Source organism: Thalia democratica, chromosome 1, assembly GCF_965202585.1.
Source record: "Thalia democratica chromosome 1, ktThaDemo2.hap1.1, whole genome shotgun sequence".
NCBI classification, from domain to species: Eukaryota; Metazoa; Chordata; class Thaliacea; order Salpida; family Salpidae; genus Thalia; species Thalia democratica.
The window spans coordinates 60,307,266-60,323,201 of record NC_139165.1 but is presented as its reverse complement, the minus strand read 5'-3'; the positions used below and the strand labels follow the sequence as shown (position 1 = coordinate 60,323,201).

The 15,936-nt window shown below is 25.7% G+C and overlaps 1 protein-coding gene across 2 annotated transcripts in view; it reads right to left on the bottom strand.

Annotated features, from left to right (window-relative positions):
- Nucleotides 1-5,138, bottom strand: part of LOC145849236 (uncharacterized) — a 37,429-nt gene extending 32,291 nt beyond the window's left edge. For both annotated transcript variants that reach the window (XM_082954377.1, XM_082954378.1), the window contains exon 1: nucleotides 4,938-5,138. In XM_082954377.1, the coding sequence (XP_082810503.1) occupies nucleotides 4,938-5,069 (132 nt within the window). In that variant the 5' untranslated portion in view covers nucleotides 5,070-5,138. The remainder of the gene's footprint in view (nucleotides 1-4,937) is intronic.
- Between the last annotated feature and the right edge of the window lie 10,798 nt (nucleotides 5,139-15,936).

Sequence of the window (15,936 nt, the reverse complement as noted above, 5' to 3'; positions counted from 1 at the left end):
ATATACTATGACGTCATGATCACACTAAATATGCAAACTTTTTATGTATCTTGTTATTTTCACTAATATAAAAAGTAAATACTTCTGCTGTTTTTACTTATGGATTCTTTTATTTTTAATGTCAAATATGTGGAGTCAGTTACCTGAAAGAGTTAACTAATGTAATGGCATTTCAATTTGATGATGTGGAAATATAAAACACCTTCTGAATAAGTTTCAGTTATTAATTATTATGATTATTGAGAGCACCTGACAAAGTGTAAAATAACTAAATATATATCATAAAAATTACATGTAAATTAATTAAAATTAGAGTAATTTTGTTGTTTGAATATAAAGAGTTTTCATCTAATTCAACTTTTTTTTTTAATTTTTAAGTTAGGTTTAGGAATGTTATTGTTTTCACATTACTACTAGTTTAAGTTTTTAAAGTATTTTATATTTAAATTAGTTAAAACTTAATTTGTAAGTTTGTTAAAATGGTTGAACTCTCTAGTTTAAAAGCTTTGTATCAAATAATTTTTACTTTTAAGCTCATAGCAGTTTATTACTGTAATTATTTTAAATAAATGCTATTTACAAGACTTAGCTCTTAGAAAGGTATAAGCTTGTATCTATATAACACTCTTTATGCTAAGAGCTGTTAAAGTAAGTACCTTAACTGCATTTACACATAGCATAATTGTGTTTTACTAGGTATTGAGTTGATATTAAGGGCATAGGGGGTCCGACTTTTTTTTTTCACTCAAAATAACATTGGATCTTATATGAAAGCTTGAAATACAAACTACAAGCCAGTTTTTATAGACTTAAAAAATCTTATTTAACTTTTGAGATATTGCAACTTTTATAAAAAGTTTCCAATACAAAATATGGACCACAAATATTTTGGGGTTAACTTTATAGGAAATTTTAAAAATCACTAAAAATATATCTTCTTCATTTTTTGAGCTAGGAACCTCAAATTTTTAGGAAACATTCCTTTTATAGTTTCAAAGACTTTAAATGTTGGATTATAAAAATGTTTAAAAATAAGAATTTTAGATTAAAAAAATAAAAAAAATTGAATTTTTTTTTTAAATAAAAATTTTATTTTTCAAAATTAAAAAAATTCCTGCATTCAATATTTTTCAAATTTAAAAATACACTTTATGTAAAAATTTGAAGTTGATTAGTTGAAAAATGAAGGAGAAGATAGATTTTTAGTGAAATGGTCTTTTTTTGTGTTTTCAGTTTAACCTAAAAACATAAGAAACCTATTGAGGTCACCAAATTTGATTGCTAATATCTCAAAAATTACTTTGAAATTTTTCAAGCTGTTAAAAATGCCTGATAGCTGAGATAATACTCTATACAATAAGATCAACTTGTAAAATAAAGGTGGACCCCCCATGCCCTTAATTTATTGTTAAAGAATAAAAAATAATAACCTAAATATATTCATAGTAGTAAAATATCATAAAATATCTGAGTATATAGTAGTTGTGATTTAATTTTTTGTTAAAAGAGTACTATATTATTTCTTAGGAAACCTTTTATTTGATTTCTTTCCAAATTGCTCCTACTGCAGGCTAGGGTGCTTATTTTTACAGCTACTTTTAAGTTTCTGGCTGGAAAGTTCTATGCTTTCAAAGTATCTTAAAAACACCTTGTGCAAAATTTTAGATGATTTAAAGAAAATTTCACCATGGCACCAACCAGTTTTCTAAAAACCACCCCAATGCAAAATGTATGGGATCAAAAGAAGAAACCTTAAAAATTTTAGCTGAAAATTTTATTACATGTGGCCAATTATCACACAAAAACATAAACTATTTAAAAGAATTTAAAGAAAGTTATAAGGTGGCATTTCTTGTTTTTATATAATTTTTATCACCTTTTCAAGTTTTTTGAACTTCCAGATATTTTTTTAAAACAAGAAATGCCACCATAAAACTTTCTTAGAATTGCTTTAAATTGTTCACTATGTTTTTTTGTGATAATTGGCCAATTGTAATAAAATTTCAGCTTAAAACTGCAAGGTCACATTTATTGAATCTCATACATTTTGCATTGGGGTGGTTTTAAGAAAATCAATTGGTGCTAAGCTGAAAGTATCTTTAAATAATCTAAAATTTTGCACATGGTGTTTTTATGATATTTTTGAATAATAGTATATTTTCTAGCTGGAAAATCAAAAGTGGCTGTAAAAGTAAGTACCTTAACGTACATTTTATTAAAGAAATAATTTACTGTTAATAACAAGTTTTGTTTTACTTGGGTTTTTGATAGAACATATCCTTCACCAAATATTTTGGTGAAATGTAAATTGAGGGCTTCTGAATATGCAAAAACACAATCTTGCACCTTTTTTGATTTTGGCATACAACAAGTGCTAAATTATTAATAGCAAAGTGGACCACAATTTTTGGTGAAGGATATGTTCTATCAAAAACCCAAGTAAAACCAAACTTGTTATTGATAGTAAATTATTACTTTATAAAGTGTACGTAAAGCAATTCCAAAATTAATCAAAAAGAAAGGTGTCCTAAGAAACAATATAATACTATTTTAACAAAAAAGTAAATCACAACTAGTATCAAATCAGGTATCTTATATATTTTTTTCTAACAAGAATATACTTTAAATTATTTTTTTAATTCTTTAACAATAAATTAAATGATAGTTAAATGATAGAACAACTCAATACATAGTAAAATGTAATTATAGTATGTGTATAATATAGCTCTCAGCAAGGTATATTATATAGGTACAAGTTTATACCTTGCTAAGAGCTAAGTCTTGTAAAAAGCAATTATATAAAATAAATATAGTAATAAACTGCTATGAGTTTAAAACTAAAAATGATTTGATAATAAGCTTTAAAAAGAGAGAATTAAAACATTTAAACAAACTAACTAATTAAGGGCATAGGGACGTAAAACACTTTTTTCACAATTTGATCTTATTTTATAAAGTTTTAACCAAGCTACAAGATGCTTTTTACAGACTTTAAAAATTCAAACTAAATTTTGAGATTTATCCTGTCAAAGTTAGAGGCAACAATAGGTCCCTTATGGGACGCGCAAACTAAAATGGCAAATAACTAGAAATCACTAAAAATCTTTCTCTTACATTTTTTGAGATAACTACCTCAAATTTTGAGAAATGTTCTTTACTATGTTTGGAAAATTAGATCAAAACAAAATTTTGAAAATGAAAATAAAAATTTTATTAAAAAAAAATAAAGATTTTTTTATTGTTAAATTTTATTATAAAATTTTTATTATTTATTTTTAAATTCTTTCCGACAGAATTTTTTAAATATATCAAGGAACACTTCCTAAAATTATGAGGTAGTTATCTCAAAAAACGTAGTAGAAGATAGATTTTTAGTGTAATAGTCAATTTTTGCTGTTTTAGTTTGCGCCTCCCATAAGGAACCTATTGTTGTCTCGGAATTTGACTGGCTATATCTCAAAAATTATTTTGATTTTTTTAAATTTGTAAAAAGCATTTTGTAACTTAGTAGAAACTATATAAAATAAGATCAAAATGTTAAAAAGTGTTTTATTTCCCCTACCCCCCCCTATGCCCTTAAGTTTAAACTTATGTAGATGTAAAATACTTTAAAAACTTAAACTAGTAGTAATGTGAAAACAATAACATACTTAAACATAACTTAAAATAAAAAATATAAATAATTATTTTTTAATTAAATTAAAACTCTTTATATTCCAACTATAAATTTACACTAATTTTAATAAAATTTACATGCAGTCTCTACATATCTCAGTAGTCAATATAGGTCTACTTCTTATACACTTATTCAGGTGCTCTGAATAATCAAAATAATTGTTAACCAAAATTGATGCACACTGCTTTTATATTTTTATAAACATGCAATTGAAATGAAATTACATTAGTAACATCTTTCTGGTTAACTGACTCCACATAATTGACATTAAAAATCAAAGAAACTTAAGGTAAAAACAGATGAATTTGCTTTTTTTATAGGTAAAAAAACAATTTTACAGAAAAAAATTGCAAATTTAGTGTGATCATAACGTCAAAATAAATCAAAAGCAGATAAAATGTCTTTAAATGTATGGCTATAATTATAAGCCTTCATTTAAGATATAAATTATAGTATAAGACATTTATAAGTGACTTTATTACTATTTAAGTCAAAAAATATGTTCAGATATTAGTTATATAGTTTAAAAGACTTGAATGTTTCTTTTTTTTTTATTAGTTACTAGCAAATTTTTAGATAAAATTAACTATAATTTTTTTTTTTTAATAAAAATTTTATTGTTCCAGATCATAATAATTTGTGCATTTAAAATACTTAAAGATTAGTAATGGACTTATTTATAATTTGAAGAAGATTTGTTGAAAAATATAGGAGAAATAGTCTGATTTAAAGTTTTTGGTTTGCTCCTTCCATAAATAACCTGCTGAGTTTACAAACTTTTTAAGCTTATATCAAGTGACTTGGAATTTTGTAAAGTTGTTAAAAATGTCTGATATCTAAGATTAAGCACTACACAATAAGATAAACTTGTAAAAAACAAGGTGGAACAGCTTGAGACTTTTTATTAAAAGCTTGGCCTGATTCAGCCTGGCGGTCACAAACCCTGAACTACTGTTATTCAAGCCTATATAACTAAATATTGAAGAACAAAAGCATTATATTATATATTACCTTTTTGAAAAAATAGATTAATTTAAGTATAATATATTACATGAGATATAGAGAAATCATCAAAATAGTCTGAGTTTAAAAAAAATCAAACTAGCCAGAATGAGCTTAATTAGATTGATTTTAAAATAATTTGAAATTAGCCTAAGTTATACTAAGTCCCCTAAGTGTGTGGCAACCCTGCATAATTAACTAAATTATTTAAAAAGTATTTTTAAAGAATAATTACTTATTTACCATACTACAAACTTACTTTTTCTTTATTCGTAAATTGTTGGCTAATTTCATAAAGAGTTACACATGGGATAATTTTTGTAATTTTTTTGAAGTGAGTCACATTCTCTTGAAGAAGATTATTGTTCAGTTTGTTTTTTAATTGCAACATTACTTCAAGCTAAAAATATGGATTAGATATCATAAACTATATTTTTCATTGGAGTGATATTATCTAACTTTTAATCACCTTATTTTTTACTACTTTTCGGGTGGCTTCGCGTTTAGCCACCAAATCCTTCGCTCTACTGAGCACGAAAAATATCTTTTTTTAAGAGAGTGTTCAACGTTTTCAAAAAGCTAACTGTTATCTAATATAAAAGTTCATTATCGTAAATAGTTAAATAACGATGAAACCAATGAAAGTTGGATAAAATAAATTTAAATATCAATTTTAAACGGGCTAAATTTAAAGTGTTTTTACTGTATTTTATTTATCAAACTGTCGAAATAGGATTTTTTTTACTAATGCATTAATCACTTCCTTAAAATCTAAATTTAATTTATTAAGAAACTAAGAAGACAGAATTTTAGTATTTTTTTTTTAATTTAGAGGAAATCACCAAATTATTCTTCTATATTTCTATTAAGCTTTTTATACAAAAGACTTTATCACAAAAATTAGTTAGCAATTTTTTATTTCTGTGAAAAATACTACCTATGGCTTTCATAAATAATAATAATTTTAGCTTTCATAAATATATTTAAGTCTAACAAAAAAATGGGTAAAAGGTTCAAAAAGCATAAGAGTGGTTTCGGATTCATAAATTATCTTAGTCATCACCTTTTGACTCAAAAAGTTTTGAATCTAATTTTTTTTTTTTTTTTAAGTTTTTTTTTTTTTTAAGTCAGTATAGGAATCATATTAGCTCAGCTGATATAAAACAGGGCTAATTGAAATTACCTTACTGAAATTTTAAGATACTAATTATAATGTATGAGTTCTTCCCAATAAATAATTTTACTTTTATTTATGTGATAAGTCAGAATGTAAGCGTTTACAACAGTGTTTTAAAAGAAAACAAAGTTATAAAAACTACAATCCTGAGTTTCGATGAATTCAAAAAAAAATCTTTCAAAAAAAACAAAATTACAGGTTTTATTAAACTTATAATCTCGTTTGATGTACTTTAAACGATTGAATGAAACATTGTTTTGTTAATAAAATTTATTTTTTTGTTTTGATCATTCTTCTTAACATTAAGTCGAGAAGTGTTATCGTGATTTATAAAGTAAAAAGTACACAATTTGATATAGTATTTAAAAACTAAAAAAAAAAATTTAAGATATTAAGCAAAATGCAATAGATTTAAATAAAAGTTATTTTAAAGTAACTATAAATACTATCTAACTCAAATTTATTAATTCTGTAACAAACATTTGAATATAAATTTACTGAATTTAAATTGTTTAAAATGTATAAAAAAAAAATTAAACAAATATAATTTAAAAAAATTGAACTCCAATTAGCAACTTTGGTTGAATTCTACTTAAAAAGTAATACCGGTTCAAAAATTTGAGCTAAATAATTACTACAAAGATTTTATTACCGACTCACAACTAATTTTGTGATAGCGAACATTTAAGAGACAATAAAATTGATATAACTTAAATTTTAAAACTTTTGTCTTAAAAGATAACAACTAAAGGTTTTAACTTAATAATAAAAACTCAAAAAATTGTTTTTTTTAATAATTTCTATTAATTATTTTTAATTTTATTATCACTGTTACCCCTAACCCTTACCCTAGATCAGTAGCTTTTTTTTTTAGTTTATCTTTTAGTTTTTTTTTTTAATAATTTCAATTAGCTATTTTTTTTATTATCACTGTTACCCCTAACCTTAACCCTCGATCGGTAGCTTTTTTATTAATTTATTTTTAGTCATATATTTTTGTTTTTACCATCACTGTTACCCTTAACCCTTACCTTCGATCGGTAGCTTCTTTTATTAATTTTTCTTTTAGTTACTTTTTTCATTTATTTTGAAATTTATTTATATTTTTTGTCACTCGTGCAATTTCGTCTCTGGCAATTTTGACCCGTTGCTATTTTCATTATATATGTTTCAACTTGAAGTGTAGCTTATCTTGTTCGTACGTTTATATTATAGTGTTTATATCAATTGAATATCAAAACAGAAACAAAAATTTGTTATTTCGAAAATATAAAAGCAGCTTTGTTCTGATTGGCTAAATAAATAAAAACGAGTTTTGAATCCACCCGTCAGACTCAGGAGTCTTGAGTCAGGACTAATCAAATTATTATATATTTTAACAATTATCCTTAAATAAATTTGAATAAACAAAAACTTTACTTTAACTACATAAATAAAACCTTTAAAAATATTAATAAAAAAAAAAACAGTTTTTTAGTTATAATTGTTTCAATTAATTAAACATTCCGAAGATTATAATTAAAATTATGTAGCTTTTCACGTGGGATTTCAAGGCAGAGACGTGAATGGAAATACGATATAAAATAGTTGGCTTGGGACTGCGAGGCCGCAGAGGTTGACTATAAAACGATATAAACAACTTCGAGGCTGAAGACGTAAACTGTGTTACAATTTCAATTGTTAACGTGAGACTGCAAGGCCGCAGACGGGAACTATAGCACGATAGGAATCAATTTCGACAGAACTTATACGTTCAGAAAATCGTCTTTTCCATCTTTATGGATGTTGAAGATCGTATAAGATTAGTGTGTAGAAAACTCAAGCGTCGCGCATTATTTTGTACCTTTTGTTCGTGAAAGTAAAAAATTTTACATAGTTTTTGTAGTTTATTTTATAACTAAATTAAGCTGCTATACCTATTTACAACCTTAAAGATAAAAATAAAATATCCTTTTTTTATTTACGAATTAATAAATACGGTTAGCAATAGGAGGGTTCCACTGATAGTAAATAAAAATTCTATTAAAAATATTAATAAAAGAAAACAATGAGATTAAATTATAAATAAAAACTTTATTCTCAAAAAAAAAAGAGGAAAAAAATTACTACCGAGGGTAAGGGTTAGTAGTAAAAGTGATAGTAAAATTAAGTTAAATGAAGAATTGAAACTCTTTTGATTAAAAACTAAAACTAAAATAAATTTAAGAAAAATTTCAAACCAAGCAAAAGTGACCCTTCGTGCATATTTAACACCTACTCCATAACAACATCGTTCAAAACCCCAAATGAAATAGTTATTGTGAGCTAAAGTTTTAAAATCTGATCATAAAACGCTATTCTATTTTTTTTAATAATTATAAAAAGTATTAAGTCGTATTTTTTAAAATTAAAACAACCTTTAAATAAACTTAGCAGATATTTTTTAAAACATGAGTTTTATAAACATGAAAAATATCTATGATAAGGCAGTATTTTTTTAATTTGTATCTATGCTTTCTTGTAACCAAATGTACCACTCTGCTAAGTTTAGCGGTTGAGAGTCGCCGCCTTTTATTCTCTTCTCTCAGATTATTTCATTTATAAGCAGTTAATGCACTTGAATGAGTTTTTTTTTAGTTTTTACTGTTTTGCAGTTAAATATAAGCTATTGCTTTTGTTGGCGGCTTTTTGGAGCATTTAGTTTGTGAATGGTTTTGATCTCGTATAAGCGAACGATTAGTTCGCTTTTATTTTGTTTCATGAGGTTAGTTTGATTACATAAAAATTCAAATTCGGACAACTCAAAAGACTAGAATACATGAATTAAAGAAGCTGAATACTAAGTGTTCGTTTAAGCTAACTGGGTGCACGATTATTCAAATTCGGACAATTCAAATTTCGACAATTCAAATTCTTAAAAAAATATTTAAAAGACTTTAGCCAAAAAAGTAATATAAATTTGAAAATGATGAAAATTACAAAAGTAGACCTTATTAATATCTACAAGCCACTTTTTGATTTTTGCAAAATCTTAAATAATTTTCAAGATATTTTAAAATTACTAAAAATAACTATGTTTTTTACTTCATTTAACCCATATCTCAAAAAATATTAAATGTTTTGCAAAATGAAAAAATGGATTGTAGATATTTTTACATATATATTTTCATATTTGACAAATATACATCACTTTTTTAGTTGTAGCCTTTTCAATTTTTTTTAAAGAGATTGAGTTGTCCGAATTTGAATAATCATGCACCCGGTTAGTTTAAACGAACACTTAGTATTCAGCTTCTTTAATTCATGTATTTTAGTCTTTTAAAAGAGACGAAAATTTGATTAATTGGTGTTTTATGTTGTATAGTATTTTATAGTCTTTATGTTTCTCAATTTTATTATAAATGCATTTGATCACCACAGACTCGAATTACGTTTAACAGTAGTATAAGCAACTTATGTATAAAACCTTTAGTAAATGGTAAGTAAGTCATATTAGATTACTTATCAAATATAATTTAAGCGTTAGATTGGGACATCTCTTATATAAGTTAAAGCGCAGGTTGAGTTATAAATCAGGCCCTTAACATTATATAAGTAGAATACTCCTTGTTTGCGATATAATTAACATATTTACATCAACAATCAACCACACAAACTTATATTATTTAGACTTTTAGATAGTAAATATGATAGTATATTACAAGCTAGCATAATCATATACATAACTATACTGCTATTATATAGATAATAGTAAACTTGGAATAATTTTACAACTACTTTTTTTTTGTAAAAGAGTCCTATACTATTTACAAACTACAAGTGGTTTACTTTCAAATATTATCATATTGTTTATTGTACATTTTTGGATTTAGGCATCAAAACCTAAGCCACTTTAACAGGACACACAAAAAGTAGAACTAAAATATAATGAGTTTACATTCTACAATTTAGGATAAATTAACATATTTGAAATAATTAAAAATTTTGAGTGATTTTTTTTTATAAATATAAGGCAATAACTTAGTACATGCAAAAAAGAAAAAAATAAACATTTATAAAAACACAAAGTATAAATATTCATAAGTAAATGTTAAATTTTTAATTAAGTTGTGAAATAACAGTTTTAAAAACTTTAAAAAGTTTCTTTATAAAAATTTTAACATATATTTTTTTAAATATTTAATTTTTAATTAATAGCTAAATTTAAGAAATTATAAGAAATTAAAATGTTTTTTTATATAAGCTAGTTTTATCTTTGAAACGGTTAGAATTCGGCACGTCTTGTGCAAACTTATAAAGTCTTATCGTTGGCTATTAAAATTTTATTAGAAGTTTAAATAACATCATATTATATTTTTAAAAAAATTTTGAGGTTGTGCTAAAGTGTATTTATAAAGCAATGGTAGTTTATAATGGTATCAAAACAAATAATTATAAATATTAAAAAAAAATGAGTGCGAAGCGAATCTTTCGTACTTTATTACCTTTAATTGATATTAATTTTTGTTTTTAATATCTAATTTAATCAAAACCGCTAAACAATGTTTAAAAATGTATGTGTGAGACTCGATGACCGGAATCCACAACAATCCATTGACCTTAAATGTGACAATAGTAGTGACCTTTCTTTTTTTCTTCTTTATTAGTTTTTTTTAATGATTAAATTGAAAACTCTTTTTTTTTATTTGGCTTTTTCATACTAAATTTTAAATTACTTTTTCCGAAACTAATTTACTTGGATAACCAAGGGAAAGAAAAGTATATTGAAGTGTTTTCAGCTCCTTCAAGATAGCAAGGAGAACAAAGTCTAGTGAAAAACTTCATAATATCCGTTAAAACTCCTAACTTCTGCTTGACTAGACCAAAAATCCTTACAGAACATATAATGCCTCTAAATTCAACTTTCGATGGATTTTTGTTATATGTACCCCATCAACTGATCGTTTGACACAAAACATTTAAAAGCTTAATGAGTTGTTGTGAACTTTTATTTTGCAAGCTCTAGGATTTTATTAAAGATAGTTTACTTATGTAATCCTGGACAAGACGTACAAAGAGGTGTGCGACCTGATAACCAAAAATTTCTTCGTGCACCAAGTCCCAGGACCAAATATTTTGAGCGTCTTTATTTGTCGTTTAATAAACCAATAACAATTTAGAAATATTTTAGTTTGTTGTTTGTATTCAACTATGACAAAACTGTTCTCTTTGATATCTTGAAGGCGAGTAAAAAACACTTAAAAATATTTTCCTTGCCCTTGGTTATCCAGGTAGTTTAGTTTAAAAAGTTATAACAAGAGCAAGAAGTTCAATAGCTTTAAAAATTACCGGCCTGCAGAAGTGTCCAGTGTACTAAGAACTTCCGTTAATTGGCAATACTTCTGAGAACTTAAAAAAATCTTTGAGGAAGTAAACCAGGTTTAACGGCTTTATTCGTTTAAGAACAATTTTGTATACAGATCGACCTCTAAGCGGAGTTTACAAAGATGTTTCCCCCACCCAAAAAAGTAACATAATCTATAAGTTTAGTTGTCACTGTTGTAGTGACTACGTGGGAAAAACATCGAAGGTTTTTCGTTAGAATCGATCAGCATGTTCCAAAAATATTGAAAAACTGGTATGATGGTCGTCTGGAAAAACCTGCGAAAAAATATTTCTCTGCGATTTGACAACATCAAGTGGACAATCATGAGTATGCGCGAAACATAAGAAAGAGAACTTTTTAGTTTTAAGGAGAGCAGAAGCTCATTTCAGATACATATTCTGAAAGACGAGCGTCATTATATTTACGGTATAACTTTTACGGTTTTTACTAAAGTTCTTGGTTATCCTTAATTTTATGTGCGTACGCTTTGGTTCAATATACAGGAATTTTTCAGCTTTATTTTCACTAGTTTTCAATTTTTTATATAAATTCGCCCTGCTTATGTACTTATATTACTGAATGTTATTTTAGCTAGCAACTTATGTGTCTCTTCAGCTGTAAATAATAGTGTTGTTAAACATCAACGTGAAGGTTTTAATTACTTTCACGTCGATTGTCTTAAAGTCGAACTCATTTTAAGGTTATTTAAAAAAACCTTTGTTTTTTTTGTTAGATCATAAAATTCATTCCTATAAATATAACTTTGATTGAGAATATTAAACAACTGCTAGTTGACGCATCGTGTTAAAAGCAATATAGAATCAACTACCGATCACGCCGGGTTTCATGCTTTAATCAGCATGTTACATCATGCAACCATGTCTTGACCAGGTTCAAGTTATGTAAGAAAGACGTATATAAACAGCCGAGCGACCGAGAAAGCAGAACATTTGGATTTCGACGTTAACAAGAAGCATCAATACGCCAGTTTCCAGTCCGAAGCTTAAGCCGCCATCTTGTAAAAGCTAGCTGACATCTGGGAAAATCTTCTCTTGGCGCTCTGAGTGTAAGTCGCAATCTTGGAAAAGCTAGATTATCTCCGGCAAAACACTCTTATTCAAGTATTTGTTTGTTTATCTGAAACATATACTTTGTACTTAACTTCATAACTTCGTAGTTTTTATATCTTGCTCTGTATACATTTTGTATACCTACTATAGCAACGTCGACAGGGCGTACAACTCGATTTGAAATGTTAATGTGCCATACTCATCATAAGCCTACACATACTGTAGCAGAAAAGCAGCAACAACTTCCAGTTTGGATCAATTTGAACATTGAACTCGACGCATAAGCCCACGCATTCGGTGGCATAAACTTATTACTCTCATCTTTCATTTTCTTTATTTAGATATTGTATCTTTTTGTCTCGCGCGCTCTACATCCGTTGTCTATGAGGAAGTATAAGTCCCTACTTTCTGAACCAGTAAACTATACGAGCAACCATTTTTTACAGCCCAACTAGAATTGTGAACTACATAAAGCCTTCTCAAGTAATTACCTTTCTTTAAGTGTTTATGATTGTATTGTGTAATAAAGCTCATAGATACTTTCTAATCTATATTTGAACTTAAATTATAAGTAAAATAAATCGGGTACTAGCTCTTACACACTCTTGCACTCCGTCGCAACCTTAAACAGGTGTTAAAAATTTTTGAAGATAACATATCAAGAACTAATTTTTTATTATCCAACAGCTTCTTGACTATGTTTTTTTCAAACTACATCTACTAATTAAAAATAAAGTTAGTTAGAAAAAAAGCTATAACATTTTACTTTTTTATACATTTCAAAATTAATGACTATAAGCAGTCCATGGCCCATGTTTCCAATTATGCCTTACACTCTAGTAAATACAGTTTAAAGAGACTCAGGAACTTCATATTTGTGTTTAATAATCTTATAAACTTAAAGTTATCACTTCAGTCTGAACAAATTAAGGTAAAAAAAAAAAGAATTTTAAAGTATCTAGGTTTACTGAACTTTTGTTATTAGTCAAAAAAAAAAGAAGGTTTTTAGACGAACTAATGTTAATTCGGTAAGGCAATATAGTACTGCACTACCGAACACATTTACTGCACTAAATGGAGTATACTTTCCCAGAAATAAAAAATAAATTATGTTTCATTTTAGGTGGTTTTTGTTATAATTACCTTTAGTGCAAAGTAGGATAAATTTAAAAGGATAAATTCTATTAGGAGCATAAAGTTATTGTTATAGGAAAATTTGTTAATTTTTCAAAAAACATAAAACTTTAATGTCAATTATTTTCCTTATCTTAAAAGCTATCTAAAATTTTTTATTTTTATTTTAGAGAACGCACCTTTGCCTTTAATTTAAAAAAAAAATTATTTAATTTGGGGTTGGAATTATTTCATGGGGTCCCTCCAAAAATAAAGGTGTTTTTTCGTTTTTTTTCATCAAATGGTATTAGAACCAAAAATAAATATTTTTTTTCAATTTTTTTTTTTTGATTTCCCTTAGTTTGCATGTTATAAAAACTCGTAAATAGTTATTTTATAAATAATGTTAATATCTTTTACGATTTGGCCCAAAATCAAAATGTAGTATATTACACTATCATTTGCCTTGGCCATTTCCTAGATAAAAAATTGATAAAAGGAAAAAAAAAGTTAATAAGAATGTGAATGACATCAAACTAAACTAAAATAAAATAATTTAATTAAATTTGTTGTATATTCACATTCTTATTAACTTTTTTTTTCCTTTTATCAATTTTTTATCTAGGAAATGGCCAAGGCAAATGATAGTGTAATATACTACATTTTGATTTTGGGCCAAATCGTAAAAGATATTAACATTATTTATAAAATAACTATTTACGAGTTTTTATAACATGCAAACTAAGGGAAATCAAAAAAAAAAAATTGAAAAAAAATATTTATTTTTGGTTCTAATACCATTTGATGAAAAAAAACGAAAAAACACCTTTATTTTTGGAGGGACCCCATGAAATAATTCCAACCCCAAATTAAATAATTTTTTTTTAAATTAAAGGCAAAGGTGCGTTCTCTAAAATAAAAAAAAATAATTTTAGATAGCTTTTAAGATAAGGAAAATAATTGACATTAAAGTTTTATGTTTTTTGAAAAATTAATAAATTTTCCTATAACAATAACTTTATGCTCGTAATTCTATTACATATTTAGGTTTTAAGAAAACAAATAGAGAGATCTCAACTACTTGAGAAGAAATAATGATTTTATTCTTTTAAGAATTAATTTTACAAACTAACTTTCGTTTCGGTCAAAGACTTTGTCAGTGCTTAAAAAAAATCTTATTCTAATAGAATTATTCTATTTGAATAAGATTTATTTAAGCACTGACAAGGTCTTTGACCGAAACTTAGTTTGTAAAATAAATTCTTGAAAGGATAAATTCTATCAATTTGTAGTTTTAAAATTTTAGTGGGACCCCTTAAAAATTTAACCTAATTAATCAACTCATTTTTCTTAAATTAATTAAGAATAATGTGTTATGTTTATGAAAATTTGCTGCTTATTAAAGCAGGGGTTAGCAGAATTATAAAAAAATTGTGTCAGAATTACATGAAACAGGTTCTGTGTGCTAAATTTAAAGAAAAAGGTACTTTGAAAGCTACAGTATTCTTAAAATAAAAAAATAAAGTCATAGAAATAAGTTTTAGTTATATCAAAGCAGTTAGTGTGCATTTTTAATGGTCCAATATAATTTTGATTAAAACTTTTGAGAAAGATTGCTTTAAAACTGTAGTAGAATATAATTAGTTGCTAAATAACTCTTTTGTTTTTTAAATTAACCATTCAAAAAAATGTACAACCCTTATAATCTCTGTTAATTAGAATATAATAATTTTCAAAAATTATTTTGTTTTGTTTTGAAAATATTAAAAAAAACTACAGGGTTGCCACTCGGTCAGGAAAAGTCAGGAAACATTTTAAAAAATGACAAAAGTCAGGAAAAGTCAGGAAAAAATGGGGGGTTTTGAAAAAAAGTCAGGAAGAGTCAAAAAAATTTATAAAAATCAAAAAAAAATCAGATTTTGTCAGTTTAAATTCCTTGTCTTCAAAGCCTTCAAATGGTAAAAAGTCTTTTAAAGTCAGAAAAAAATTCCAAAATTTTCCTAGAATTTTACAAAAATATTTAATTTTATTTCCAATGCTTTCATCTGGTATAAGTTAGTAAAACATCATTTATAAAATTGCAAAAATTTTCTATTAACATTTTGAACAAGTACTCTATTTGAACAAGCAGATTTTGTAAGCTTTTTAGTATTGATGATCTGTAGCAAGGACATTTCCATAGTGAAACTGATATATACACGAAAAATTATCTAGAATAATTTTAGAATCAAAGTGTTTTTTGTTTAAGTAAATAATTGAGATCTTTATAACTAAGCAGTAAGTTTAGTATTTTTTGTAACTTTAGTTAATGTGTATACTTTACCTCTTTAAAATCTTTTCAAAGTTGTTTAAATTTATAAAATTATTTATAAGAGAGGTATATGCCAAGATTAAGTTTACTTACTATTTTAATTTTTTGTAGAGTAACTTAAGTTTTTAAAGTGAATAAGAGTACATTTATTTGTTACAAATTTTATACTAAATGATAAAAGTAAAAATTTTATACAACAGATATACAGTTTACTTTTTTATGTCTTTTTTTACAGTTACTTAA